We start from the raw sequence: 27,919 nt of genomic DNA, 5'->3' as shown, positions 1-27,919 counted from the left end.
TTTTAAGTGCATTACCACCACCTATCTCTCAAGTGGACCATTGACACTGCTAATTGAGATTGTAGATAGAGTGTCAATGGTCCACTTGAGATATAGGTGGCAGTAATGCACTTATAAGTCTGCAATCCACCATAATGCAAGAAGAAGAATGCCTCACGCGCTTGCTGCTGTGAAGTGTGTTCACCAGAGGTCTGTGCATTTATAACTTTGTTCAGTGTATATTACCAGTTTGAAAGTATTCTTAATATTTTTTTTCTCACACCGTAAAAACGTCATATGTAAACTAAACAGGAAAATTGACAAAAGTTTGAAAAACCTTGCTGTAGATTGCTCAAGGTTGCCAAGCAACATTGGAACTTGGCACATCATTATAAAATTCAACAGATGTACGGTCACAGGTGTGCAAGTATGTATACACTTTCCAGTGGCTTCAGATGTACCTAGACAGATTCACAAGGATGAAATTCCTGCAAAAATAAGACTATTGTGATACCGTGATATATATGATTTTTGTCAAACAGCGCATCCCTAATGATGATGTGATTCTAGCCCGGCGGTTCAGGTGTGTGTGGATGATCATGAATCAAACAGGATGTTCTGACCACCCCCGCAGTATACTGGGATACAGTGTGTTCTCTTTGAGTAAAAATGTGATGTGCTGAGAGAATGCAGGACAGTAAGAAAGGTTTGCTGAGAAGCTGAAAGAAGAAGACAGGTGTGGTGTGGATTGCTTAAGGCAACACACATGAGTGCAAATCTGTTGGGAATCACAACACATCTAGCTTTTGTCTGAACACATGTTCTGTATCTCCCCTAAAAGTCATCCACACAAATACAAAACCTCAGGATGGGCTGTAACCCCAAAAACAGGATTGATCTATTTTTTGACCAAAACAAAGCAAGTACCTGACACCCAGAGGCAATGAAAATGCACAGACAGCTTTCAGATTGGATTCTCATAACGTCCTCGGGGGAGTGCTTGCGTGAATTTCCTTGGTCTAGGTGTACACATTCTATTGGGTCCTATCTACTTTGCAGCTGCCGGCTTCAAAGAACACAACAACAAAATCAAAAACAATGGAGGGAGAGGAAAGAGGGACTGTTGAGCCTGTTAAAATTCAATTTCCAGCCTCCTCTGCAACCGATGGTGCATGGTACCACTCACTCCCATGATAATCAAACTGTCAGACATACAATCGTTGTGGAAAAGGTGTTCTTCTGGACTCAATTCGCTGTTGGCCCCAAAAGTAAACACAACTCTATATGCTTCCTGTGTCATTAGGCCTGGGGAATATACATTTTCAGTAATAGGTGAAAGATTTTTAGCCCAAAGAACTCACAATGTGGCTCACAGGGGGGGTGTGATCAAAGTTTCACAATGCCATTTAAAAGGAAAAAAATCCTATTACTGATAAAAGTAGTAGCTACAATAGATGTACAATAGGTTTGTTTCATACTTACATATTGAACACGGGTATAATGCTGTATTGGTTAAGCAGTACAGGTCAGAAAAAAATTGTCTTGTTTTGCAGAAAACAACAACAAAGCACTTAAGAACTGCATAAAATATTAAGAACTGTTTTCAGAGAATAAAGGTGACATGTCCTGTTATTGAGAGTTGACGTAAAAAAAACAGTGGGCAAAATATGTGACACAATTATGTTTTTTAACTTCATTTGAGATTTTTGTCTCATCTTTCATATAGTTTTTACTGCATTAATTATAATGAAAATATTATCAGGCAACACTGACAAATTTTTTCGAGCATAAATCTAACAAAATTTACAGTCTCGCTTTATAGCAAGAAAATAAACAGACAATGGGATAAGAAAAATAAACTCCAGTAAATTGATCTTGTTTAAGGGATGTTTATATATATTTACTGGAAAACAAGACTGATTAAGAAAATTGGGTTTTGCAGTACAGAACCAGAATTTATAAAGTAAAATAAACGTTTTCTCAGCTTCATTTTAATCTTAGAAGTCAGAGTTAAGACCTGAAGCCACATGATACAACGGCAGATATCAAATTTTATTTTATAGTCTCTGGCTGTTTCTCGCCTGGGCAGCAGAAGTTGAATGAAATAAAGAGAGAGTAAATGAAGTGTGGGAGGAGACGATCAAGAGTGCTGATCTGACACACTCAGCATTTTCAGCAATTGCTCACCTTATCTCCATTTAATATCAGGGAGAAAGGTACATAATGTATTTAGTTTTACAGCACGCATGCACACACACACACACACACACACACACACACACACGCTGGGCGACAACTTTATAGCTGTTCTCTGAGACAGCTCTCCAATACGTCTCAATTTCGCTGCCATATGTTTGCAACACAGGTGCCATTCCAAAGCGTAGACGGACATTTGTCACGCAGCAGGCTGTATTAGCCCCATCATGTCTGTCGCTCTCCAGGGACTCGGCATAGAGACCCTTTACATGCCCAGTAACACTGACTTAAGCCCGCTCTCTGACCTCCAGGCCTGACCCCTCTCAAAAGCCCATCCACGCCTCTGGTGATGGCAGAAGGGAAGTGTAACCCAGCTCCTGTCCCTCTCTTCTGGCTGGGAAAATGTAGTAGTTGGCAAGAAGGCCTGGAATGTCAGTCCCAGACGATGGATGGGACAGATGCAGGTTTTATGGCACCGAAATGCGATCGCTGACGGACGACCCTGCCTGCTGTAACTCATGGGACGTGACCCTTCATGCTTGTGTGCAGCAAAAATATTTTAAGAGCCCTTTTGATTAGGATTTCATGGGCAGATTTGAAATTACAGCCAGTGTAATTTATCTCTTAATGGGGCTGAGTGATAGCTATTCAAAAAAAAAAATATTAAATTGATGCTTATCTGTACCAGCACATCTCGGGCCCGAGCTTGAATTTCAGAAATGGTTCATCAGCAGACATCTGACCTGCAGTGGAGGCGTGTGAGCGGGATACAGTGTGTGCAAAGAAACGGAAACACTAATGCCCTGACACCCAGAGTGTCAGTGCTTATATCCGCGCTGTCAAACTCTAGATTACCTCACATGTCCTTCACCCACACCTGTCAGAAAGCTGGGAGCACTCGGAGAGGCCTGTCATATCGAACATCCACCCCCCTTCTTGTCTTACCTCAATGCTCATTTTGTAAACCTTTCCTCCTGAAAGAGGCTTTACAACAGAAAGGCCTGAGTCGCTCAATGGGGAGCGTCCATCAATGTCCATCAATGTCTCTTTGCTGCGTCCACTCACAATGGCGGAGTTGGGCGAAGGGGGCGCAATGTAGTCAGACAAGAGTTGCGTGTTGTGGGGAGAAAGAGAAGTGAATGGCTAAGTGTGGTCTAACAGAGCTGTGAGAGGCAGAAAGCAAAAAAAGGACAGATTTTTTGAGGCAGACTGGTGGTACTTCCATTCATGAGGCTAATGAGAAATGTTTATTTACACGTCATAACTTGTGTGGCTGAAATGGGTGAGGGGAAGAGAGAGGTTTGGTTCTTTTAGCTACGATGCAGGATAGCAAACAGAGGAAAGGACAAGGTTGTGTTTCCCCAGACTCTGTGATTAAAGAGAGTGGTATCATCTCTGATATCTAGAGCACAACTGGGCCGAGGCTAAACTCACTGTAGATGTAGCTGGCCACCAGCTCCACTGCCCTAGATTACAAAACAAGTGCTTGACTTAAAGGATTAGTTCAGCCAAACATGAAAATTCAGTCATTTACAAACCATCATGTTGTTCCCAACCCATTTATCTTTCTTTCTTTTGTGGAGAACAAATTATAAATATACCAGTGCTGTCAAACGATTAATTGCATCCAAAATAAAAGTTTTTGTTTATATAATATATAGCCGCATTTCCACCGCATGAACTTTACCCAGGAACTAGGTACTTTGGCCTGGTACTCGGTGTGTTTCCACCGCAGGAACCATGAACTAAATAAAGTTCCGGGTAAAAAAATGCCCCTCAGAAAGTCCCTGCTGGCGAGGTGGAACTTTTTCAAAGTTCCGGAACTTTCGGGGGCGGGACTTGGCCGCTAAACATGCTGATTGGTTGAGTTCACGCAGCATTGGTTGAGTTCAACCACCATTTATTCGGATCATGTTCAAAATATTACTGTTTTATTGTGTCATGAAATGTAATTTTAAAAGTATTTCAGGTGAGAATGTAGTTGCTTAAAACTCAAATCTGTGATTTATTTATAAAGACAGTGCCTATTTAAAAATGTGTTTCGCCGATCTCAGAGACGGTCAGCTCCACGCAACCAGCGGGAGCTCAGTGATCATCTATCCGCCGAGAAGCAGCCTCACCTCGGCTAGACCTTCTGATGTGTGCCACTGGCTCTGATGTCTCTTTAGTGGTTAAACATAAAATATAATTCGTTTTGGGTAAATCTAACAGGTTATCTTTGGTCTGTATTCAATTTATCTATATGTTAAAATGAAAATAAAAAAGGCAAATCTATATAATATTTCGTTTCATTGTAATGGCTGTATATATACACATATCCCTGAACTAAGTACATTTCTGCAGCTGTTATTATGCTTAAATGAAAACGAAAGGAGGCAGTGGTATTTGATATCCTATTTCGTTTTATTGTAAATATACAGAGAGTAAAATAGCAGTAGCCATGGTCAGCTGACTGAAGTTATCAAGTACGCTGCTGTTTGCAGATTTACTGGATTTGCGTCGTCGCGGACATCACACTCCCGAGTCGAATGCACAAAGTTCGCACTACTGAGAATGCACGTCCAAAATCAGCGTACTTTGTATTGAGAAACGCGCGCAGACCTACGTCACCAGTCTATTTGCCTAATCTTCCCGGTACTTTAGACCACGGTGGAAACGCAGAAAGCAACAGGTCTGGGGGGAAAAAAGTTCCTGGTACAAATGTTCCGGGTAATTTCGGTGGAAACGCGGCATATCTGTGTGTACTGTGTATATTTATTATGTATAATATAAATATACACAATATAACAATGAAAACACCTTAAGGATATTTTAAAAAAAGTCTCATGTGACTCATGTACTATATTGAAACTCTTTTAATGTCATACAATGCTTTATGTGATAAAAGACCAAAATACACAGTTCAGAGTCATTATTCACTAATAATCAATCAGACCAGTTTTGTGAACTTTTACATTTAACTCTTTAAAAGTCACTATCAGGACATCATTAGTTGTCCCATGACGTAAAATTAGGTCTGTTCCTCTCATAAATGTAATGTATGGTTTCTGTTGACTTGGAATAAAGTACATAAGTCACATTGACTATTGGTTTGTAAACACATGAGTGAATAAATTAGGACTGAATTTTTAGTTAACTATTCCTTAAACAAACATATGTCATAAGAGGGAGTGATTTTGACGTTTTGAAGCTCCTGGACGGGCAGAGTTGTGCATTTTCATGGACTTTTGATGGAGAGATTTGAAGAAATGAAGACTGAGACGTCACGTCAAATGTGTTTTGAGTTCTTCTCGCTCATTCCCTCTGGAGGATGCCTGAGAACATCACTTTTTTAGAAATGAAGAAATGAGAAGTTCAGTGTTACTTTATTTTATTGCGGCATGTCTGGCATTATGATAAGTGGGATTACTCTCTTTCCTAACTGAAGGGCCTGTAAAATGTCAGCTCTCTGTCGTCAATATGTGTCAAGATGCTAAATTGACATTTCAAAAGCGCACCAGTTGTTGAAAGCTAAAGCTGTCATTCGGAGGGCTTGACAGGAATGGAAGGAAAGGTTATTTGTCAACAATGTGGCGGCCTGTCATGTTTCACCTTGCAGAACTTCGCTATTTTTCATTGGCGGGGGGATTAATGCAGGACGCAGTGGGGAGTGGGCGGCCATGCAAAAAGCTGAGTGACATATCAAACTCTCAACTTCCTCGCAGATAAACACATTACACAAAGATGATTCGCATCACTGGAACACAATGCAGCCAGACACAAAGTGTCAAAGCTTCTCTAAGATGCACGGATCACAGATGTCACATCTAATGATGTCACAACAGGACAGGCAGCAGAAAGGAGGCTTTTGGACAAGATAGAAATAATGGCCAATAGAAGCATCGTGCCTCCTCAGATTTTTGAGCAAATTAGTTTGTTAATAAATTAAACTTTTTTTTTACTAATAGTTACAAAAATAATCTAGCCTTGCATAACATGAGCAAGGAATATCACGCTGCCATAAAAAAAAAAAAAATCATATACAGTACAGAACTTTAATACAACAAACTTGCAGACTTGCTCGGTAAAGGTACATTCTGTCCTGGGTTGAACAAATCTCTTTGAGGAGCATGTTTACATCTGAGGAGCATGATTGCTTGTGGTGAGAGTGATTGTGAAGGACAATAAACAGGGAGCATGATTCACATGAAAAGCTTTCTTTCTGCTGAATGCAACTGGAAAAAAGAGAACTGCTTGATTAGCTAAAAGCTAGAGCTAAACTACAACAGATGCTTGACACTAGGACTATCATTTCATGATTGGAGGCTAAAATCTGTTTTCCCGTAAAGGAGAGATCAAGCCTTTGCCACCGTATGCAGGCCTCTCATCTCTTTGTGGGGGATCTGGACAGGACACCATGTCCTCTGATCAACAACCCAGACAGAATTGAAAATGCCTCTTTTGTGTTACGTCTATGGCTGACAGGTGTGTGCGCATTTGTGCGGGCGGGTGACCGAGGGGAAAGAAGGGGCCCAATATGGGTGCATCGAAGAGAAGACATCCATTCTTCAAAAAAGGAGGTGGGGAAAAAAGAAAAAGGTGGGTGAATCAAGGTCTCTCCTGCTGTCTTTTCCTATTTTGCCACCACTAGTGCGGGCTTCTGGCCTCTAACAGCCAATTTAGCATCAACCCCCAACAGAGAACAGCCATTACTAAAGAGTAATGAACAGAGGCAGAAGGGACAGCTCACCACTCGACTCACTCTGCAAATTTTCGACCAGTCTGTGGCACTGTGGGAGATATGTGGACTCCCACCTTCAAAGAACTGCAGACAGTGGCTTTGAATGGTTATTAATGGGGGAATGTCTGAGGTAAAGCAGAGGGCCTGCATTCTGGGCGGCGCAGCTGAAAGTGTAGGTCAAGCAAATGGAAAGGAGGAAGCTGAGTTCCCTGTTCTTGATCCTGCTCGTCAAACATTCGGACAGTGTGCTATTTATAAAAGATAAATATCAGCAGGTTGTGACATTTATCTGCCTGGCTGTCTATGATTTTCTGAGGGACAAAGTGGTTTTTAAATATTGACAAACTCAAGGGCAAATCATTACTGGAGATCAATTGAACCTCTAGCCTGCGTGACGCTACAATGAGAAAACAGGGGAAAAAGAGAGTATTTTCTGAAAATGAATAGAAAGCACGAGAGAGGGAAACAAAGAAAAGTAATTACACCATTCAGAAGGTTGTAAATTTCTCAAACTGTCAAAGCGCGAGTTGGTAGTGAAAGGCAATTTAAGATGTACCAACGAAGTGGAGGGAGTCTGACATTAATCCTCAGCCTCAGAGCTGAATTGCAGGTTCATAATTTGGCGTAATTCAGAGTAATTGCTGTGGGGTTTGGAGGGATATTATTTCTTTTTTCTACTTTGATGAGTCCCCTGATATTACCACTTGGAGGTGAATTAAAGTGCAAGGTTGTATTTCCGAGGCAATAACGCATGAGTCGCAATGCTGTATGAGATTCTATGCAACATCAAATTGAATGCAGAGCTGTGATAAACAGCTTCCCATCTGAGATGAGAAAACCAGAGGAAACATGTTTAAAAACTGTTACCCTTTCAACAACCTCAGGCCTACTGTCTTCCATCAGCCGAGGCTATGTTCGCTGAATATTGTCCTTGTGCAGTATCTGTCTTTTCTGTGCTAATTCCACAGGTTTAGTTTGGCTCACAGTGACCAGTAGGAAGCTCATGAATACCCACAGCGCAAACGCTCAAGGTTAGGGGTTAGCTCAGGCTGGGTGATCATTCACAAGCTGATGGGAAAGCTAATCACTAGCTGTGCCAGGTGCCGGACAACCCATTACCTTGTTTGACATCGACAGCTCTCAGGAAGAATGAGCATTATTTAAAAAGCTGATGACGAAACGTTTTGGGTGGTAATGTATTTTTAATGAGCAGGTGAGAATGAATGTTTGCTGCAGCAGACGGGAGCTGAGCAACACAAACACAAGACTGATACGCACACACACGCGCATGCCTTTTAATGAGGCAAGCAGGGTTGAGTGTTACACTGAACTGTAACTGACATACAGTTGCGCTCCCAATTACATCCAACCCGCGCAAGGGGAGTGGAAGCTCTTCCTAACAGCCCAATGAAGTGAATGTTACACAGAGAGAAGCAGACAGACAGCCAGAAAGACATATGTATTACTGGTGACAAAAATGACTCCAAGAAAGCTTGATGCAACCGCCCACACATCTCCAGCAATACACAAAGCTTCCTTTCAGAACGAAACACAATATTAATCTTTAACACTTAAATCCATTATAAATAATCCTATGTGGAATCACACAAAGTTGCATCAAATATGTGAGTGATGGAAGAAACTTCATGAATGCACACAAAATGTGTGCTTTGCAGCAGCTTGGACACATATTTTTATATTATTTTTTATAACTGTAGTAAAGTGAACAAAACTACAAAATAACACAGATGGGAATCGTACAGAGAACAACTATATATAATATTTCATAAAATGTAAAATATTTATGTAGACATTTTCATGTATGAAACTATTTTTACCAAAATAAAATGAGATAGCTTTGATCTTTAGGAAGCATCCTATTTTGCATTGTGAAACCCTGTGCTGCACTATGCAAAGAAAAAAAAAACCTAGACTAAACAGCTCCCAAAATCTATTTTCAGAGGTGTTATTCTAGCCCTAACCTAACCTCTTTCCAGAAAAAAGCACAGTTTGAGCGAACAATGCTTCTGATCTGCATCCAACCCTGATTCATCAACTTTTACAGCCCCATTGGACCATTACTGCCCCCCATCTGGAGCTGGATCACACTGAACGCTCTCATGTTCATTCTCCAGCAGGCATTGATGTGGTCGGCTAATTTAAACTGTGGCCCATACGCCAGATTTCTTTCCCTATTCACTGAGAAAACATGGAGACAGCAAGGAGAATGGAAGTTAGAATCCGAAAAGCTAAAAATAGTAGGAACTTAAGCAACCTGCGTGGTGGAGTGAGCAAGGCAGAGTTGGAGGCCTCCGTTGGCATCGGTAAACGTTATTGGAGTTCCTGTGCTATAAAATTGCTGCTTTCATGCCCACTGCACCTGACAATAGCAATCGGTGCACGAGAGAAGAGGAGCTCGACAGGCCTGGTGACCCAAAGCTCAGTTTCAGAGAGTCTGCACTACGGTGCGCTGGCAGCTTCAGAAGGCCCCCTGGCTGGCAAATTGACAACAACAGTCTATGTTGGATGGGTTACGCAGGCGGAGGGTAATCGCTCTCGACGGACATAGCTCTTGTTTGCTGTCTGTCTGTCTATCTTACTGATGCGTATTCTGCATTTCAAGCGGGTCTTGACCCGATAACAACAGAATAGGACATGCTTATTCTATAGGCCCTTTTCTCAACCTTTATTTTTCTTCTCACAAAGAGAGGCAAATTAGGAGGTGCTTTAGGAAGTTTAAATGCAATGAAATTAATATTTATATATATGTGTGTGTGTATATATATAGAAATCATTAATCACAATATGCTGATTTAGTGTTAAAATAATAGGATTCTTTAGAAAATATTTTATTAATGAAAGTAACTTCAAAACAACAGCATTTTGTTAATTCTGAAAATAAAAATAAGTAAATAAATAAATCTGACTCACCCAAAGCTTTTTAACTGTGTATTTATAATAAAATATAACAAATTATAAAAAGCAATCAGTGAGCAATGAAGTGAGCAATGAAGTGGGTAAATAGCACCTTAAATCTATTACCTATTAATTAATTAATTAATGGCCTAACAAATCTGAGTGTATATGTGTACAATTTAACAAACTATTAAGTGTAAACTGATTTATAAAGATGAAGTGCAGATACATAGCAAAATTAAAAGGTATTAATACTATCAAAAAATAAACAAATAACAAAATAAATAAATAAATAAATTGACCTAACTCGATTAACCCCTTCCTCTGTCCATTTCCTCTGCGTCTCCCACTTTCCAGTTCCTGTTCTGCCTAGTTCGTGTCTTTAATATGGAGTGCTGCAGACAGGAGCCGGTGCACTGACCTGCTGTCTACATACTCTCAGACTATTAAAACCTGGCCTCTGAGGATGTGCACTAGAGCCTTTTTTTCAGCCTGCCCCCCCACCCTTCTCTCTCTCTCTCAACCTTGATTTCAGTTTGATCTACTAAGTGGGCCGGGCAGCCCTGCGTCTCCCCACGATCAGCAACAGCACCTCCACTCATCACAAATATCGATGATTGTTTCAAATGATGAAACTTCAGTACTTGGAGTGCTTCCTGATCCACACTTGACAGCCACACGCGAGTCAGCTTAAAAGACTTACTGGCGGTAAACGTGGGGTTTCCTAGTCAAGCCTGCATCGCCGTGAATCCAGATGGTTATCGAGAAAGCCCCTCAATGCAGATAAAAGCTCATCCATTATGAGTAGCCCGACACCGATCAACTTTTTTTTCTCCTTTTCATTGGAGCTGCTTTTGATTAGTACATGGATCATGCCGTATGGATGAATAGAAGGTGAATTTTCGTTAAAAGCAGCATAATGTAAACATCTAGACATGTGTGGTCCTGTTTGGGCTCAGAACGGAAGTCTGTCAACTTTCCTGATGTCAGTGCATGGAGACATAAAGTCCTATATCCTATAAAGTGTTCTTAAAACAACATACTTTCCTTATGTGCTGCAGAATGTAGGAATTAAAGAGGAGAGCCCTAAATTTAATTTGCAACGCTATTCTGCTGAATAAACAATGGTGAAGTAACTCTATGCATTCCCCTCATAAAGCAAATCTAATAATCCTCGTTATGGATAAATACTAGGCCAAATGAAAAGTTTTTCTGTTTAAGGCAGGCTTTTAGAGTTAAAATTACATCAACAGCCGTGTCAACCACACAGAGTGAAGAAAGTGGATCTTGACAGGTCTGATGGTGACACAGGATTTCAGCTTGGTTAAAATGAACAGCGACTTAAACAGAAGATAGTTCTGGATTGTGTGGAGCGCAATTGTAAAACTATTCATTTATGTGTTTCAAATGTGTTTATAAGTTCATAGTCGTGAGATCTATTTTATCTGGCTTAATGTTGCAGAGTGGGGCCGCAGATATTAAACAGTCCAAACTCTTTCAGATGAACATACTAATTAATTAAGACAGAGTTATGTGAGAACTAATACATACATATATATATATATATATATATTTTTTTTTTAGTTCAATAATTTTTTTTTTATGTTTCTATTTCACAGTGTGGTGTGATAAAAGCACAATGAAGATGAAGGTAAATAATCTTTAATACAATCCACACAGAAGGAATCCATAGAAGATACACGAGTAACAACACCACAACTCAACTTTAACACTGGACCAGGACAGAATGCAAAGACTTTACTAAATATAGGGGAGCTTGATGAGGGACATACAGGTGAGGAGAAAGAACTAATAATGACAAACAAGAACAGGAACATAACCAAATAAGGGCACAAGAAACTAACTAATGAAAGAGAGACAGAAACAGGGTCAGTGAACACATGAAGGATGAAAACACAACAAAACATCCTAAGGGGTGTGGCAGGTATAGAGACTAGAGTGCAATTATGTTGTTCTTATGTGATCATCAGGACCCATCTTGAAAAGCAAGAAAGCTTCAGAAAATGGCTCATAAAAAGGACAAAGACGTGAATGCTTTTTACAAGTCGTAATTTAAAATTACGATAATAAAATTTTACATGAAATAAAATCAGTGAGGGGGAGCTAAAGGGACGCGTGCAGCAAGGCATGCAAGAAAAATGAAGGATCAGATCAGAAGGATCAGAAGGAGAATCTGCAAGCCAGATCTGACCCCGTGGCAAGGGGTGCTGCAGCACCCTCAGCACCTCTAGTTCCTAAGGCTATGTAGCTTGTAATGTTTAAAAGCCAATGTCTCACTGTAGCTGACTCGAAACAAATGGGGTTTTTCTCCCTTACAACAAAAAAGCTGATTTTTTTAAGAATTCCCCCACTGCTTTCTTCCATACAAACAATGAAAGTGGATATGGACCAGGTCTTTTTTAACCCTATAAAGCCTGACATATTTAATAATATCAATAAATAAATAAAATCACTTTTTCGTGGAACAGTTTATTGAAAAAAAAAAGATATTTTTATATAACATCTATATAATATTTTCTATTCTATTTGTTTTATTTAAAAAGAAACAAGTGCCTTTAACACTAGAATTCTTTATTCTTTCTCAGTTCTATCTACTTTTTTTTTCTTTCTTTTTTTACATAAAAAAAGTTTGCTGCATATACCGCATTAGGTAGTATATTTTGCTTGCTTCTATTGTCTTCATTTGTAAGTCACTTTTAATAAAAGTGTCTGCTAAATGTGTGTATATATTTACTCATATTAGTATGATATAAGAGAATATATAGCTTATACTCAAGCAGAAAAAACAGCTCCATTTTATACAGAAGCCCAAATTGAGCAAATATATGCAATTTCACTGATAAACAGTTGAACGACAGATAGATCTCACTAGAAAGCTATTGTCACCATTCATTCTTTTTTTTTTTGTATGAAAAAAAATATTGCACGTTGCACAAGATAACTCTTTATATGTTCCACAGATGTGGTAATTTGGGTTTTGAATGATAAATTGTGTTAAAGTTTGCATTTGTTGTGAATTATGCCTAAAATAAAAAGACTCATATATAATGTGTGTGGTTTTACTCAGAACACATTCTGTTTTATGTGCTCCCTTCCCATCTCTCCAGCAGCTATGCTCTGAGCCTCCCCCTGTTACTGTTTTCATCTTGTGTCTTTTCAGATGCTAACACAAACAAACACTCTGCTGGTGTGTTCTTGTCCTCATGCACCATGACCTCTGTGCCTTTGTTTGAGAGCCTTAGGAGCTCCAGCTGTCATCAGCAGCATCTTAAGCTAGCGTCCCACTAGTCGTTTTTTCATGCGTATGCTTCATTTACATAGTCATCGGAGAATCAGAGGGAGTCTCAGCCGCGTCTCTCTGCGGGTGAGTGTTAACAGCCCCAACAACCCAACTCCCTGCCGACCCTCTGATAACATCTAGCAAGTCTGGAAGTATCAAAGGCAGTCAGATGTGGCTTTGGCAGAGACCAATGAGCTCTTTTCACAATAAGAATCTGATGTGACACTGTCCGGCTTTGATCTGATCCAAACATTTCCCTCACAAACGCCAGACTGGTTTACTCTGATAATTTTATCCTAATCGAGTGCTGCAGCAATGATATCAAAACCCAAGACTGATTCACCATGGGGTTTTTCAATTCATGAGTAAAATAAGGTCTGTGGTAAACATAATTTGACTTTTTGTCAATGTTTTTTTGTGGACGTTAACTGCACACACTCACAGTCAAAACGTTCTTATGTAGTTCCTTGCATTGATGCCATAGAAGAGACATTTTTGGTTCCTCAAGGAACCTTTCAGTTAACAGTTCCTAAAAGAACAATTTTGAAGAGCATTTTAGAAATCTAAAGAAACTTTTTTGACTATAAAGAATGTTTCTGTATTTGAAAGGTTGCATGTATGTTTAAGGTTCTTGATAGAACCATTGATGCTAATAAAGAATTTTTATTTTTAAGATTGTTGTTCTAGTAATATTTTTGAAAAAGCCATATCGAAATCCGAAAATGTTCTATGATGAGCTTTGTGTGACAGTGAATCAGAGAGAAATGTAAATTCTTACATTCTTAATCACTGAGCAGTTTCAGCAAAAGCTGACCAGAAATGTTAGAAACTAACTGAAATAAAATAATTTTACTCATTTATTCATTTTTTATACATTCTATTTTTCAGTCGTCATTTATTTTACGTAACATTTTTTTTTGTTTATACTTTTAGTTTTTGTTTTAGTTATCTATAATAACCCTGCAGTAAGTAAACAATGACACAATTTTTATTCGTGGCTGAACTATTCCTTCAACTTAATTTAAAGTTCAGTAAAATCTAAATAACGCTTCTCAGTTGAAAATGATTTTGAGCATGCAAAATTGGTTTTCGAGTGCAATATGAGGTCCATGACCATTTTACACACAAAATCAGTTAACCATCCCCCCAATCTACCCAGAAGTTGAGCACCACTGATTGGATGTGACATTAGCTAATAACATTTCTGACAAAGCCTGCATACAGTTCACTCCAGTGGGTTTTACTGGAAATACACAGCCTTCACGCTTTTCTTACTTCACACACCTAGCAGGACAGAGCGAGAGAGAGAGAAAGAGAGAGGGGTGGTCATCTTACCATTACAGCTGTGGCTGAGGGCAGGCTGCGTTACGGGTCTATAGAGAGCGGCCGTGTACTCTTCTTCCGAATCAGAGTCCTGCGCCGCCTGCGTGGTGGCATTACTTAAGACAGAATTCTGGTTGTCATGGAGATTGGGTGAGGGTGGTTGAGAATGGGAATGCTCAGTGACTGATGGACTGGAGAGAGAGGATGGCATGGGAGAACCTAAAGAAAAGAAAACCACTTTAAACCAAAGGAAAACAAAAAACTAAAAAACCTAACAACCACAAATGAAAAGAACAAACATAGAGCAGCTACTTAAAAAATGTTTGTATGATTTTTCTTCTTGCAAATCAAAACCAAAGCACATGTCCATGAAGCTGTATCAAATGCACGCATTAATATAAACGCAAGCAGCGTGAACAAAAAAAATCAACTGCTACCAAACAAAAAAAAAGCAAAGAATGATGGTTTGCAGCTTGCGCATTCTGTTTGTGATGTTTCTGCTCCACTAGCTGTGGTTGCATGAAAGTTGGAAATGTTTTCCACAGAGCCCACAATTGTCTTTAAGGCCACAGCATTGGTGAGTTGTGAGGCCGAGGAAACCACTTTCTCACACACAAACAAAAACAAACACACACACTTGCTTTCATTGGCTGCCAAAGTCACTTTATCTTCATCTTAGATCCATGTACCATCAAATCAGCCATTAAAAAATGGACGCTGGTATGGGCACAAACAAACACACACACACACACACACGTACTTAATATATTAAGGCAAGAACATGAGTAAAGACTTAAAAAGGAAAAAAAAAAACATTTGATATTCAAAGTGATATTCTGTAGTAAAGCAGTCTGATGTATAGTGTGAGAAAAGCTCATATTTCATGCTATTCATATGAAAATGTTTTCATCTTGTTATATGAATAAGCTTAAAAAAATAAAAAAAACTGACCTGGGCTCAGTGCCTCCACTTAGCATATAATAACAGCTTATCAGACATGGTCATGGACCCCTGATCTGAGAGGCAAAGGGTGAGGGCAATGAGTGAATATTAATTAAACTGACTGGCTCTTAGCTCCCTGTCAGGGGTCTGGACACACTCATGAGACAGTGAGCAAAGTCACCTCTGCTTCCTTGGCATGTGGCTTTAGAGTCCTGGACACACAGCCTTCTAATTGGCTTCGACTCTTTACATCACACTGCATTGTGAAATAGAAATTGAGAAAGGCACACAGATGAAAAACCAGTGTGTGTGTGTGTGTGTGTCTGTATGAATGATAGTGAGAGAAAAAGAAACATAGATACTGAAAGAGCAGGGGAGAATTATTATTTTGTAATTATTGCAAGCTTTATTTATATATTTAAGATATGAAACACAATTACAGGCAGATCTTCTGGGAGCAGGGCTCACACCAGCCAGCCTGCCCATCCCAACCAACAAATTAAGTGCCATTAACATTATGTGCTGCCACTGATACACCACTGTGTGTGTGTGTGTGTGTGTGTGTGTGTGTGTGTGTGTGTGTGTGTGTGTGTGTGTGTGTGTGTGTGTGTGTTGAATCTACTGTGCTCAGACCAACTGACTAAAGCAATAAAGTGTTCACTCTTGGCTGAACACTGATATAAAGATACACATTAAATGGCCTCTGATTCACCACTGCATTCATTACACAACAAACACAGCTGTGATTGGTCACAGTGCTCATCCTCTGAAAAACAACTTTCACAATCAATTAATCACAGCAGAGGTAATTGCAATGTCGCTAACTATTTATTTATTTATACATTTTTTTACCTTAATATTTTATTATAATTATTATTATTATTATTTTTATTTCTTTTTTTTTTGCGTTTGTATGTTTAGAACTGAAGTTGAGGGCAATTTAAATTTACATTTGTGAATCACATAAAAATAGCAATTTCATGGAGAAAGTGTGTTATAATGTATATAAGTCAGCTAAATAAATGTGAAAACATGGTCATTTTAAATTCTTTATAATATTGTAATTAAATTTACATTACATTACATTTAGTCATTTAGCAGACGCTTTTATCCAAAGCATATTCATGGTTATATTATTAATAAGTATACATTAATACTATTAATATTATACATTTTAAAGTTGCGACTTTTACGCCTTTAAAATGTATTTGATAGTGGCTTAAGTTATTAATGGGAAAAGGTGTACTACAAATGTAATACAACAAGTATGTCTTTTTAAACAATATTGCATGAACAAGAAATGTCTGGGATTTGGGCGGTAGATCATATTTAGTACTACAGCATGACTGTGAGTGTGATATTAGTTTCATACAAGAGTTCAATAAAACAGAAGTTAAGTAACACATTTTAGACAGAATGCAACCTGTTATTTTGTTACTCAGTCTATGGCTGAATCACAGCTGTGGTGATGTTCAGTAACAGCACTAAAATCACTTCACGTAAAGTGCTACTGATAATACTAAAAAGTTTCAGACGGTTTGAAGCACACAAGCCTTTTATGGTGAGGAATTCAGCTGTTGAATGGACTGAGGGAAGCGAGTATACAGAGGGCACTGTGTAATCCTGGTTTCGCAGCTTTTTTCAAATTCATTTCTTCCATCTCTTCGCCTCTTATCCTGCTTTCATTCATCCTCTCTCTCTCTCTCTCTCTCTCTCTCTCTCTCTCTCTCTCTCTTTCTCTCTCTGTGATAACCAAAGTTCTTTATGTGGTTTAATGCCAACCTGCTCCATCAGCACTCCCTACTGCCTGCTTCACACACACACATACACACGTGAGGAGATCAAACACAGATTGACCCACTCTTTCGTGTGTAATGATTTGTGCAAGCAGATGAAGAAGTTGAACACGACACATAATCCAGCGCAGCTGTCAATGAAAGCCGAGAGCAGAAAGACGAGATGAAACCACAGTTGAAATAGCAGACATAAACAAATCAACTCATAAACACAATGAAGAATGTGTCATTTCAGTGAAAAAAAAGAGGTATTCTCATGCTGGTGCATCAATTCAGCCATAACAAACAATGCTAACAAACTGAAGTGATCAGCTGTCCGACAAAGAATTTGGGCACACAGAACTCAACAAAAAATTCCACACTCTACAAATGACTTTCTTAGACACAACGTGAGGTGAAATAAATGATTAGCATCAATAATACAAATTAAAAAGTTTTCCGCAGAGTGTACATTAGTCTAACTGTAGGTGGTTTGTAGTTGCTAAGCAACATCACCTTTGTGCATTAATACAGAAAGTGCACAGGTGTGAGTTTATCAGCATTTCACAATAGCTTTGAATGCTTCTTATCCTATTAAATGGTGGAGTCAGAATTATGAGTTTCATTAACTTCCAAACCCTTTGAAATAAGCAATATCAACTGAATTGCACACACATATGGAGCTCTATGCTTTAAATACAGCATACAGCACCTACCACACACACTCACACACACACACACACACATGCACAACACAGTAGTCAATGTTGAGGGTATTAATTCCACATCATTCCATGGCAGTAAACTAAAGGCGCTTGTTTGTCAGTCATTGATTTTTCCCCCTTCTCTTCGTGTGATTTTGCACAGCATTCTTCAGCATTTTTTTTTTTATTTGCGTGACACCGGGTCAAACCTAATCAGCAACTTCCTGTGCCACTGCTCGTGTGTTTGCATGCTGTTTGTGCAGCTTGCCTGTTCTACTGCTCTCTGCTGCCTGCTCATCCCCATATGCAGGCCTCTAGGTTTTCATATTCTAATCGATAGCAGCCCATGCCTCAGTGCTAACAGGAATGCTTAAGAAAAGCTGCACTGCTGAAATCTCTAACCGCTTGTCTCTCTCTTTTCTCCTTCTCGCTTTGTCTGTTTACCTGATCCTTAGTGGACGCCAGAGAGCACAAACAAAGTCAAAGGACACATGCCTCAACAAGAACAGTATGTTGATAAATCATACATGAGCATATAGAATCATGTCTCATGATCTGATATACCACTAGCTTGGTTTTTTGTGCCATTTGACGGTTTAAGAGAGAAAAAAAGTGTCTAGTGTGGTTCAGAGATGCACAATAAGCGAACACACAACAGTTCACACATCACAGTAGCAGAACTGAGCACATACACAGACTTTGATGCATATGAAATGAATTGTTGAGAAAAAAGACGTGATGAATAAGATGAAAAAAAATAAATAAAAAAAACTGTGAAGTTGGACTATGAAGTTTTTCCATGGCTGTATGGACCCCCTGCAGGGTGGGCTCACTGACTAACAGATGACAAACGCTCCATCAAACTGGATGAACGGACTGGATGCCTTTAGAGATTAAATGCTCATTATAACTAATACGTTCTCTAATTGGACGCAAATGGAAAAATGCAAACAACAATTGTTGGTGAATGCTGCATAATTAGCATTAGGCTACCACAAATAATAGTAAATTTAAAGTCATAAAAAAAAATCGATACTTGAAACAAAATAATCAACTGAATAAAAATTATATATACATAAACTTTTAATTCAGGTTGTTGCTAAGGCTATACTTTTCACTATACTAAATGAAATTTACTAAACTAAACTAAAGCTAATAAAGAACAACTAATAAAAAACCATATAGACATAAAAAAGTAATTTACAAAATTACTAAAACCTTAAATTAAAGTAAAAATATAAAATATTTTAAATTATGAGTATACATCAGTTATACCCTTGCTAAATAAATGAGTATTTATTTATCTATGTGTGTGTGTGTGTGTGAGTGTATTTATTTCTTTATTAAATACTACTTCTGATAAAACACTAGTACTGTACTACTACTACTAATAATAAACAAATGTAGCAACATAAACCAATGCATTATTTTGTGGTGAGACATAATAATAAAATTAATATTATTATTATTATTATTATTATTATAAGTATATTTAACTAAACATTAATAAAAAAAGTGACAACAAATTGTCTAATTTATTCATCTGATGCAACATTTTTACAAATGCTCCTGGTATGATAGATGGCAAAACAACTTAAAAATTGTGGTTTTTAATCCTGCACAATTCACAATTCACAATAGAAAATGAAGTTTGCAATGAGTTTGAAGTTTGCAGCAAACATAGGATGAAGTGACAACGCAGCAGTGCCCTTATCCATCAACTGGGTTGAAATGGCCCTGGGCTATTCTTATTGTTGAGCCCTGCATGCGCATCATTAAAACCACTCATGCAAACAGTAGGCCTGAACATCAGCACTTATGTATGTAGATAAAAATATAGACAGGGAAGAAATTGTAAAAAGAAGATGGTGAAAAAATGTCTGAAAATGGATGAGAGAGAAACTGAGAGTTTGAAAATAAAAGAAAATGAGAGAGAGAGATGACGTTCTGGCCTATTTTCTATCAGACTGATCTTTTAGTGTCATTTTATCCTTTTTCGGTTCTGTCTGTAGAATTATAACATTTTGGACACACACACACACACACACACACACACACACACACACACACACACACACACACACACACACACACACACACACACACACACACACACACACACACACACACACACACACACACACACACACACACACACACACACACACACACACACACACACACACACACACACACACACACACACACACACACACACACACACACACACACACACACACACACACACACACACACACACACACACACACACACACACACACACACACACACACACACACACACACACACACACACACACACAGGGGCGCTGCGGGTTGAATACCAGAAAGCTTGAGACAGTTTGTGTCTCTTGGAGTGGAACAATGCCTCCAGTATCCCTCGCTCTCTCAATCTCTGCCTTCCCCTCTCTTTTTTGGTCCCTATATCTTTTCATTTTCTCACTCCGTAGCTAGCTTCTCTTTGCCGCAGCCCTTTTCCCCTTCAGGCGACATGTGAAATGAAGCAGAGATGGTCCCTCAGTGGTGAGGAACAGATAAAGAAAGAGAGAGAGGAGGAACAAGAAAACAGTTGAAGAAAGAGATAGTCTTATACCCGTACACCTGGGACTTCTGGCTGGCCTAACATGAGAGAGACAGACTATGCTCCGACGCACCTCGAACAGGAAATAGATTCACAATAGCTTAGGCATGCACAGAATTAGCAACACACCTGTTTTTTAGCGAGTCAAGGATCTCTTTTGTGATTTAAAGTATTTTGTGTCATGTCGTGAGGGTGCTGACAGAGCAACATTTGAAAGCCAACACGGGAGTTTGTGCTCTGGCTGCAAAATAAGGTGAATGTATGCTTTAAAATCAACATTTTAAATGATTTATGAGTCTGAATGCAAATTCTGATTTCTTGTTTCATGATACAGATTCCTTTGCAGAAGTTTGATGTAGCATTTATTGCTATAAAATACCACATAAATATGAATGTTTATTTATAAATACAATATTAAATATACTAATATTAAATATGAAAACTATACAAATATTCAATTACCATTGTAAAAGTAAAAAAAAATTGTTAAATTTTTTTTTTGACGCAGAATGTCTGTAAAAATAAATGTAGAAAAATGCTGTTTAATGTTAACTTTTGATTTAAATTGATTGATGTGGCAAGAAATTAATTAAACAGTGATAAAGTTGGGTGATCTATCATAAACACCATTAATAATTATGAGTGTTTAAATATTTGATGTCTCGCTGAGTGCTAAAGGTATGCCTGGAGGTGATGTTCTGAATGATCAATCTGAGTGAGCTAGGTTTAAACTTCATTACCAAACACCCTAGTCTGCACATGCCAATATTTCACCAACAATCAAAAACTGCTGGAGCTCTCCGATCCCTCAGCTCTCTGTTCAGACTCTCTCATGCTTCCCCTTCCCTCCCTCCTTACAAGACATTCCTTATTGCCACAGAAATAAAAAGAGACCAAATCCATAAATACCAACAGCATTCTCCCTCTCTTCTCTTAAAATCACCTCCTCAATCCATCTCCCTCTCGTCTCATCTCCTCTCAGATCATCACACCTCTCATTCTACTTCATCTCACTTCTCTTTCCTCCCTCTCAACACTCATTTCCTTTCTTTTCTCTCCAGAGTAGAGCAGGTCATAGACCTCTTTGTGTTTTTTTTTGAGGATTCATAGACAGAAAAATGTATGCATGTGTTGATTGAGGATATTGTCACTATGAAGACAAAATATAGCAGCTAATTTTTTTTTTTTCTTAAAATAAAAATGTGAGTTTGCTAAAAACAAAAGTTAAACTGAAACTACAAATGTGGACTACATTGCAAATTAAAATACATAAAAACAGAAAACACTATGTGGACACAGCAAATAATGGTACAGCTAATTTCTTGAAACTTTGTACAACAACACAACCAGAACCAGAATTTTGTTTAATTTATTTTAACGGCTACAAACAAAACACTCTTATTTCAAACATTCTGTGCCTTGTACTTCTAAACCAAATCCAGGGACTGTTTTCTGAAGTGGGCCGACTGGCATAAGATCTGAGCGGATCCATCCGTGTTGCTGAATCATAAATGCCTTAGAGATGCCAGAGTGACGGTAGTCACAATTTACAGCTAAATGTAGCAGCAATGACACATTTATAGGTGCATTTCATTGTGCACAAGTACAGCAGCTGTTGCTATGAATCTGACAAATAAAACTTTGAACTTAAATGTTGCCATTATGAAGCTATTGTATTCAATGGGGTGATATTTTTTTTTTTTAGTATGTGTCACCATAGGCAGATAGAACTATTTGTTTCAAATAGATACACACAAATAAATTAAAATATAATAAAAATAAATAAAAAGAACAGCCCCATTAAAACAAAACTGAAATTGAAAACCGCAATAAGTAAAAAAAATAAAATCGAAACCATTATACTCATGATGATACACACTCCATCCGCAATGATGCATGTAATGATGCACACATAAGTGTCAGTCTGCTGGTTAATGATGATGTTATCTAAGGTCTTCGCCCCTTCCGCAACAACACCCTTCAATACCTGGCCTGCTTCCTGTGATCGATCACCCCGCGAGCCGGGCCCCCACCTCGCCTCAAAAAGAAAACAACCCAAAGCATGTCTCTGACACTCTGCCTGTCAGCCTCCAAAACCCAGCAAATGAAGACGGATTCTCCTTAATTGGGTTTGGGATGACTTCAGCGCGTGCGTGATGATGGGGGGAGAGCTATAATTCCGCCATTATGATCCGGAGACAGCCGTGTTTCATTCCCGCACAAAGTGCACTATTCGATTTACAATGATTCATGCCGCAGCGATGTTAATGGTGCAGACGGAAGTGTGCGGAGAGCGTACTTTGGAGGGTAGCGTTTAAATATGTGCTAACCTTAGTATATGCGCATACACACACTCGCATTTAAAAAAATGGTGTTAAGCGAATGATTGAAAGTTATGATGCATACAGTTGTGGGTTTCACATTAAAATGCAATATTTTTTGTATGTGGATACTGTACGTTGAATAGAGTACAATAAAATACAGCAACACCATTGGTTATTTGAGTTCCCAGTCTATAGGATAATAAAGGAAGGTCAACAATCAATCATACAGAAACAAATGAAAACCAGTGCAGAAGAGAAAAAGAATGGTGGGATTAGAGGATGAATGGGTGAAAAGATGTCAATCGGTGAATGTGCCTGACTACACTTCCCAAGCTGCAGCGCTTCGCTGAAAATAATAAACGAACGCAACACACCACTAAATAGCAAGGTCATTTCAACTTTTTATATATACAGTACAAATACACACACTTATGCATGCATACTCACACAGTTCCAGAGACTTCTGCCTTAAGTCTAATTGGGTCATACTTATGCGAGAAAGCAAAAGAGTGCTCATCAACACATGTGCTGTTAAAACAATCAGGGCTTGCCCAGTTTATGGCTGTAACCAGCAAATGGGAACAGCAGGGTGCTGAGGGACAGCCTGTTAACACACACACACACACACATAATCACATGGCCAATTACAATGAGGGGTGCGAGCAGGGTCCTTACACGGGTCACATGTGATTAGCTGCCACAATGGCAGAAAGAGTGGGACAATTTTTGGCTAGCCGAGCGCTCTTTGTCAACAGACAATTTTTACAGACAAAGCTGTTGATCTTTGATATGCAGATATTATAAACACACATATAAGAAGCTACATGTAGGAAGAGTCATTTAGCCTTTGTATATAATGAGCTGGGAACTGAGGTCTTCTGCGTTGTGTCGGGGTGATTCAACAATGTGCCAGAATAAGGGATTTAAGCAAATGCAAAAATATGTGACTGGGTTCAGCCCAAGCAGTTAACCAACGAGTGCCAATCCACACCAGCTGGAGATAAGCTGGCATTATGAACTGGCTTCCAGAAGCAGATATTTACCGTACAGGAATGTCAAATGGGGATGTAGGCTAGATATAATCTAAGAAATGTCATGACTGTGATTGTGGTGAGTGATGCTTCCTAGTCTGGTTCCTAGCTAGCTAGCTAGATAAAAGATAGAGACAGAAAATAGAAAATAGGACAGAGAGAAACTCCATATGTGACATGAGTAGGATGATGAAGGTTTCAGCGGTCAGGTTGGAACCCCAGGCCACCACCCCCACAAACTGACCTTTGCACCCACAAATCCAATCTCCTTTCCAGTTCAGCAAGCAAACTGTCCCTCTGGGAGGGTTTGGACCCACTCACAACCCAGCTGCTGAACTAGCAAACTAGAGTAACCTCAATCTGCCAACAGCAACAGTTTTTTTTACTGTTTTAGGTTGTTAAGAGTAGACATAACCAATGACTTAAATAACTCCCATTCCGGTTATACACTGTATAATACAAGGTCAGCCTTAGGCTTCCTAAGACATGGGCATTCTGAAAGAAGATGCACAAGGGAGAAGGTTCAAGTAGTTAAGTCCTTGTGAAAGGCCAGCTCATCCGGAGGTGAAGTGTTGAGCAGAGGGGTCAGAAGGAAACCCTAATCCTACCCACCCGCTTTAGGTAACTGAATGAGAGCAAACGAAAGAAGAATTAGGTTCGGTTAAGAGAATGAGGGAAAGCATCACAACTAATGAGAGAGAGGGAGAGAGAGAAAAAAGAAAGAGAAAGTGGCTGGTTGCCATTTGCTTTCAGCCTTTTTATGGCACCGTTTCATGTGCTGTTAAGTATAGCACCTTCTTTCACAAGCGTGTTTTTGGAGTTAAAACAAAGATGAATGACACGTTAAATAAAGTTTAAGAGAGACTCGTGAGTGATGCTGCTTATGTCTCTTTACACCAAGGGCATTGTGCTAGCTGGTAATTTTACACAGTTAAAAAAGCTCCAGCACTTGCTGAGGATGGAAAAGAAAAGCAGCTTGGAAATAACAAGTGGGGACAATGGCTTCCTTGCTTGCAGTGAAAAAAGATAAGCACGAAGAGAAATGTGCATGCTTAGAATGCTGAGCTATTGATCTTGCTATCTACCTACTCCCACTTTCTTTCCGCTATGCCACACGGCCACAATCATACACATATGCAAAATCATTAAACAAAAGTACATACAGTTATTTCACAATTTGGTCATAATTAAAACTAAAACCTACTACTTTTATTCCATCTAGTTTTTGTGGGAACATGTGACTCAAGTGTTTTTGCTAGTTTTAGCCCGATGAAGTTCTCATTTTTCCGTCCTGCACCACATTGTTTAAATAGCAAATGCATATGCGCCCATGGGCATGCTGGTCTAAAAAAGAGGTGTGTTCAGGCACATTGTTGGTGTGTTTCTATTTCAGGATGTATGTTTACAGTATGTTTAGTTTAACTTACAGTTAACTTATATATTATACTTTTCCACCTTTTAATGATACCAGCACTCAAACTTCACACTTTAATGAAGATCATGCATGATAAATGAATGTTCCTAAGGAGCTTGTGCTTTAATAGATGGAAATCTAACCTTTTTGTGGTACGATTAACTTGGTCAACATGCAAAATTGCTTAAATTAAAATTACCTAAATTTGCAGGAAAACATAAATATTGCTCTCTCACTTCATGTCAAAATATCTTTGCAAAGTCCAAAAACTTTTGGTTTATTTGCCAGATTTTCATTTTGGATTCAGACAGTTGAACCCTACTCTACTGTGTGGGTGAGCACAGTTTAGTACGTTGTGGTGTTTTTATGAGCCATTAAGAGGGTTGGAACAGACCTTCAAGCACGGATGGGAAAAAGCATTCAGTAAACACATGTAAAACATGTTTGTCCAGGAACAAAAGCTCATCGTGTTTCTGTGACGCTGTCAAAGACCCTTCCGCACGCAAACACTACACTAATTAAACTGAAACGGGCTGGTGGCTTTCATATTTCACAATGGAGCTGGCATCAACACGGTCACGTGGCTATACAGTCACTCTGCTATGAAGACATAATAAATTAGCTGTTGCTGCAGATAGCAGTTTTCCTTCCTTTTGTCTTTAATAGAGCGTGCTGTGAGCAATTACCTCTGTGGAGAGGCCTAATCTCTCTGCATTAAACCAACCAGCACTGCCAGTGCTACCTCCTGGGCAAAATGGCAGGCTGAGGCCTCTCGGAGGGTGTAATCTCACACGCGCACATACACATACACAAACACCCAAGCCTTTCATTATCCTCATCCCTTGTGATAACAAAATCAGTCAAGGAGCTCGCCACCAGACAACACCCGCAGCACACCTGCCATACGGCCTGCGCTATTACCTCAGGAGACCACAGCTAGGGACCAATCAGAGGTGCGAAGACGGTCACTGTGGGACAGCGGGCCAGGAGATGGTGCAGTTGAAGTGTCAAGGGGATTCATCAATCGCAAATCATTGTGCATGGAAAAAAAACCTGAGTCCCTGAGCACAGAGCTATAAAGCAGGAAACAAATTAGACTCTCAATTTCAGCTAGCTTCCTTCCGTCTTGCTCAAATGAAGCTGCTTTTGAACCCGTAAAAGTGGATATGTGACCCTGGACCACAAAACCAGTCATAAGTCGCACTGGTATATTTGTAGCAATAGCCAACAATACATTGTATGGGTTAAAATGATTGATTTTTCTTTTATGCCAAAAATCATTAGGATATTAATTAAAGAACATGTTCCACAAAGATATTTTGTATATTTCCTAATTTAAATACATAAAAACAAAATTTTTGATTAGTACTAACTTCATTTGGACAACTTTAAAAGGTGAATTTCTCAAGAATTTATTTATTTATGTATTTATTTATTTATTTTTTGCACCATAAGATTTCAGCTTATTTATTCAGCTTTCAGATGATGTATAAATCTCAATTTTAAGACATTGACCCTTATGACTGGTTTTGTGGTCCAGGTCGTATGAACTTCATAATAACTATACTTATCAAAGATAGCTTGCATGCTGTCTACCCCTGAGGATAATTTACACATCCATATATACATCAATCTCACCTGTGAAACAAACTCACAACTAATTTTAATTGGGCTCAATCACAAAGAGAGGATTTAATAAGCAGGATTCATTTGGTGAATGGATGAGTGACAATAATGCCGCCTAAACTAGGTCAGTCAGAGGTGTCAGATGGCTTAACAGGAGGCCAGAGGCTTATCCGTACAGTCAAGCCCCCTCAGGGTCAGTCTCAGCTGGCTGGCACAAGTCTGTGAGGTGTGAGAGAGCCTTCATCTTTTAACTTTATGCCAGCATTGCTTTTTAGAAAATGGTGTGACGCTGTTGTCTGGTTGGTGGCAATTCTCTGGGAGCAGATGTTCAAATGACACCAGCTGAGAACAGAGCTGGGGAGAGGATGGCGGATTGGGCAGCAAAGGGAGACCTGCCTCGCACACCCAGACCAACAACAGGGAGACAACACATCTGGCCCGAGATGAACAAAGAGAGACGGAAGGCACTAGGACTTCAGCAGGATGCTTCTTCCATCTTTACATGCAAGGCTTTAATCCTGCCGATGATGGCAAAAAATATGTACACTTCCCCGTGAAGTGCCTGTGGCAAAGACGGAGAGAGCGAGGGTTGATGCTGGGCGTAGATGGAGCAGCGGGTGTTGCGTGCCCACGCATCTGGCCTGGATCTCAGTCGTGGCCATTGAGCTCCCAAACATCCAGGCAAGCACACTCCTTCAGATACACGTCCGCGGCTTAGAGAGCCACTGTCAGACAACTGCAGTAAACACGCCTCAGATCCTAGATAAAGCTTTACACAAAAGAGCCCATCTGTGCGGGTGTGTATGTGTATGTTTATATGTGTGTGTGTGCACAATCTTCCTCCTCAAAACACAGCTTATCCTGACAACAAACAACATGGCTGTCAAATTGCACACGCCCAAAATAGTTTCTGCAAACACACACACACACAAATATCATGATTCACGGTCTTCATTGTGAGACCAACTGGATGAAGCTTATAAAGAAGTGTCTGGGGAATATTTTACCACCAAAATGAATTAATTTTGGAATAATGTATATAGCATTCATTGCGAGAATTTTCTTTA

General features: G+C 39.2%; 1 protein-coding gene across 8 annotated transcripts in view; it reads right to left on the bottom strand.

The window, feature by feature from the left end:
* The window catches only part of tenm3 (teneurin transmembrane protein 3), a 289,016-nt gene that overhangs the window by 116,939 nt on the left and 144,158 nt on the right, over positions 1–27,919 (bottom strand). For 4 of the 8 annotated variants that reach the window (XM_059554325.1, XM_059554320.1, XM_059554321.1 and 1 more), the window contains one exon: positions 14,448–14,654. The exons of the other annotated variants lie outside the window; for them this stretch is intronic. In XM_059554325.1, the coding sequence (XP_059410308.1) occupies positions 14,448–14,654 (207 nt within the window). The remainder of the gene's footprint in view (positions 1–14,447; positions 14,655–27,919) is intronic. 8 annotated transcript variants of the gene reach the window in all.

The sequence above is a fragment of the Carassius carassius genome, chromosome 7 (assembly GCF_963082965.1).
Source record: "Carassius carassius chromosome 7, fCarCar2.1, whole genome shotgun sequence".
Lineage (NCBI taxonomy): Eukaryota > Metazoa > Chordata > Actinopteri > Cypriniformes > Cyprinidae > Carassius > Carassius carassius.
Note: the sequence above shows the minus strand (reverse complement) of the source record. Positions and strands in the feature narration are given on the sequence as shown.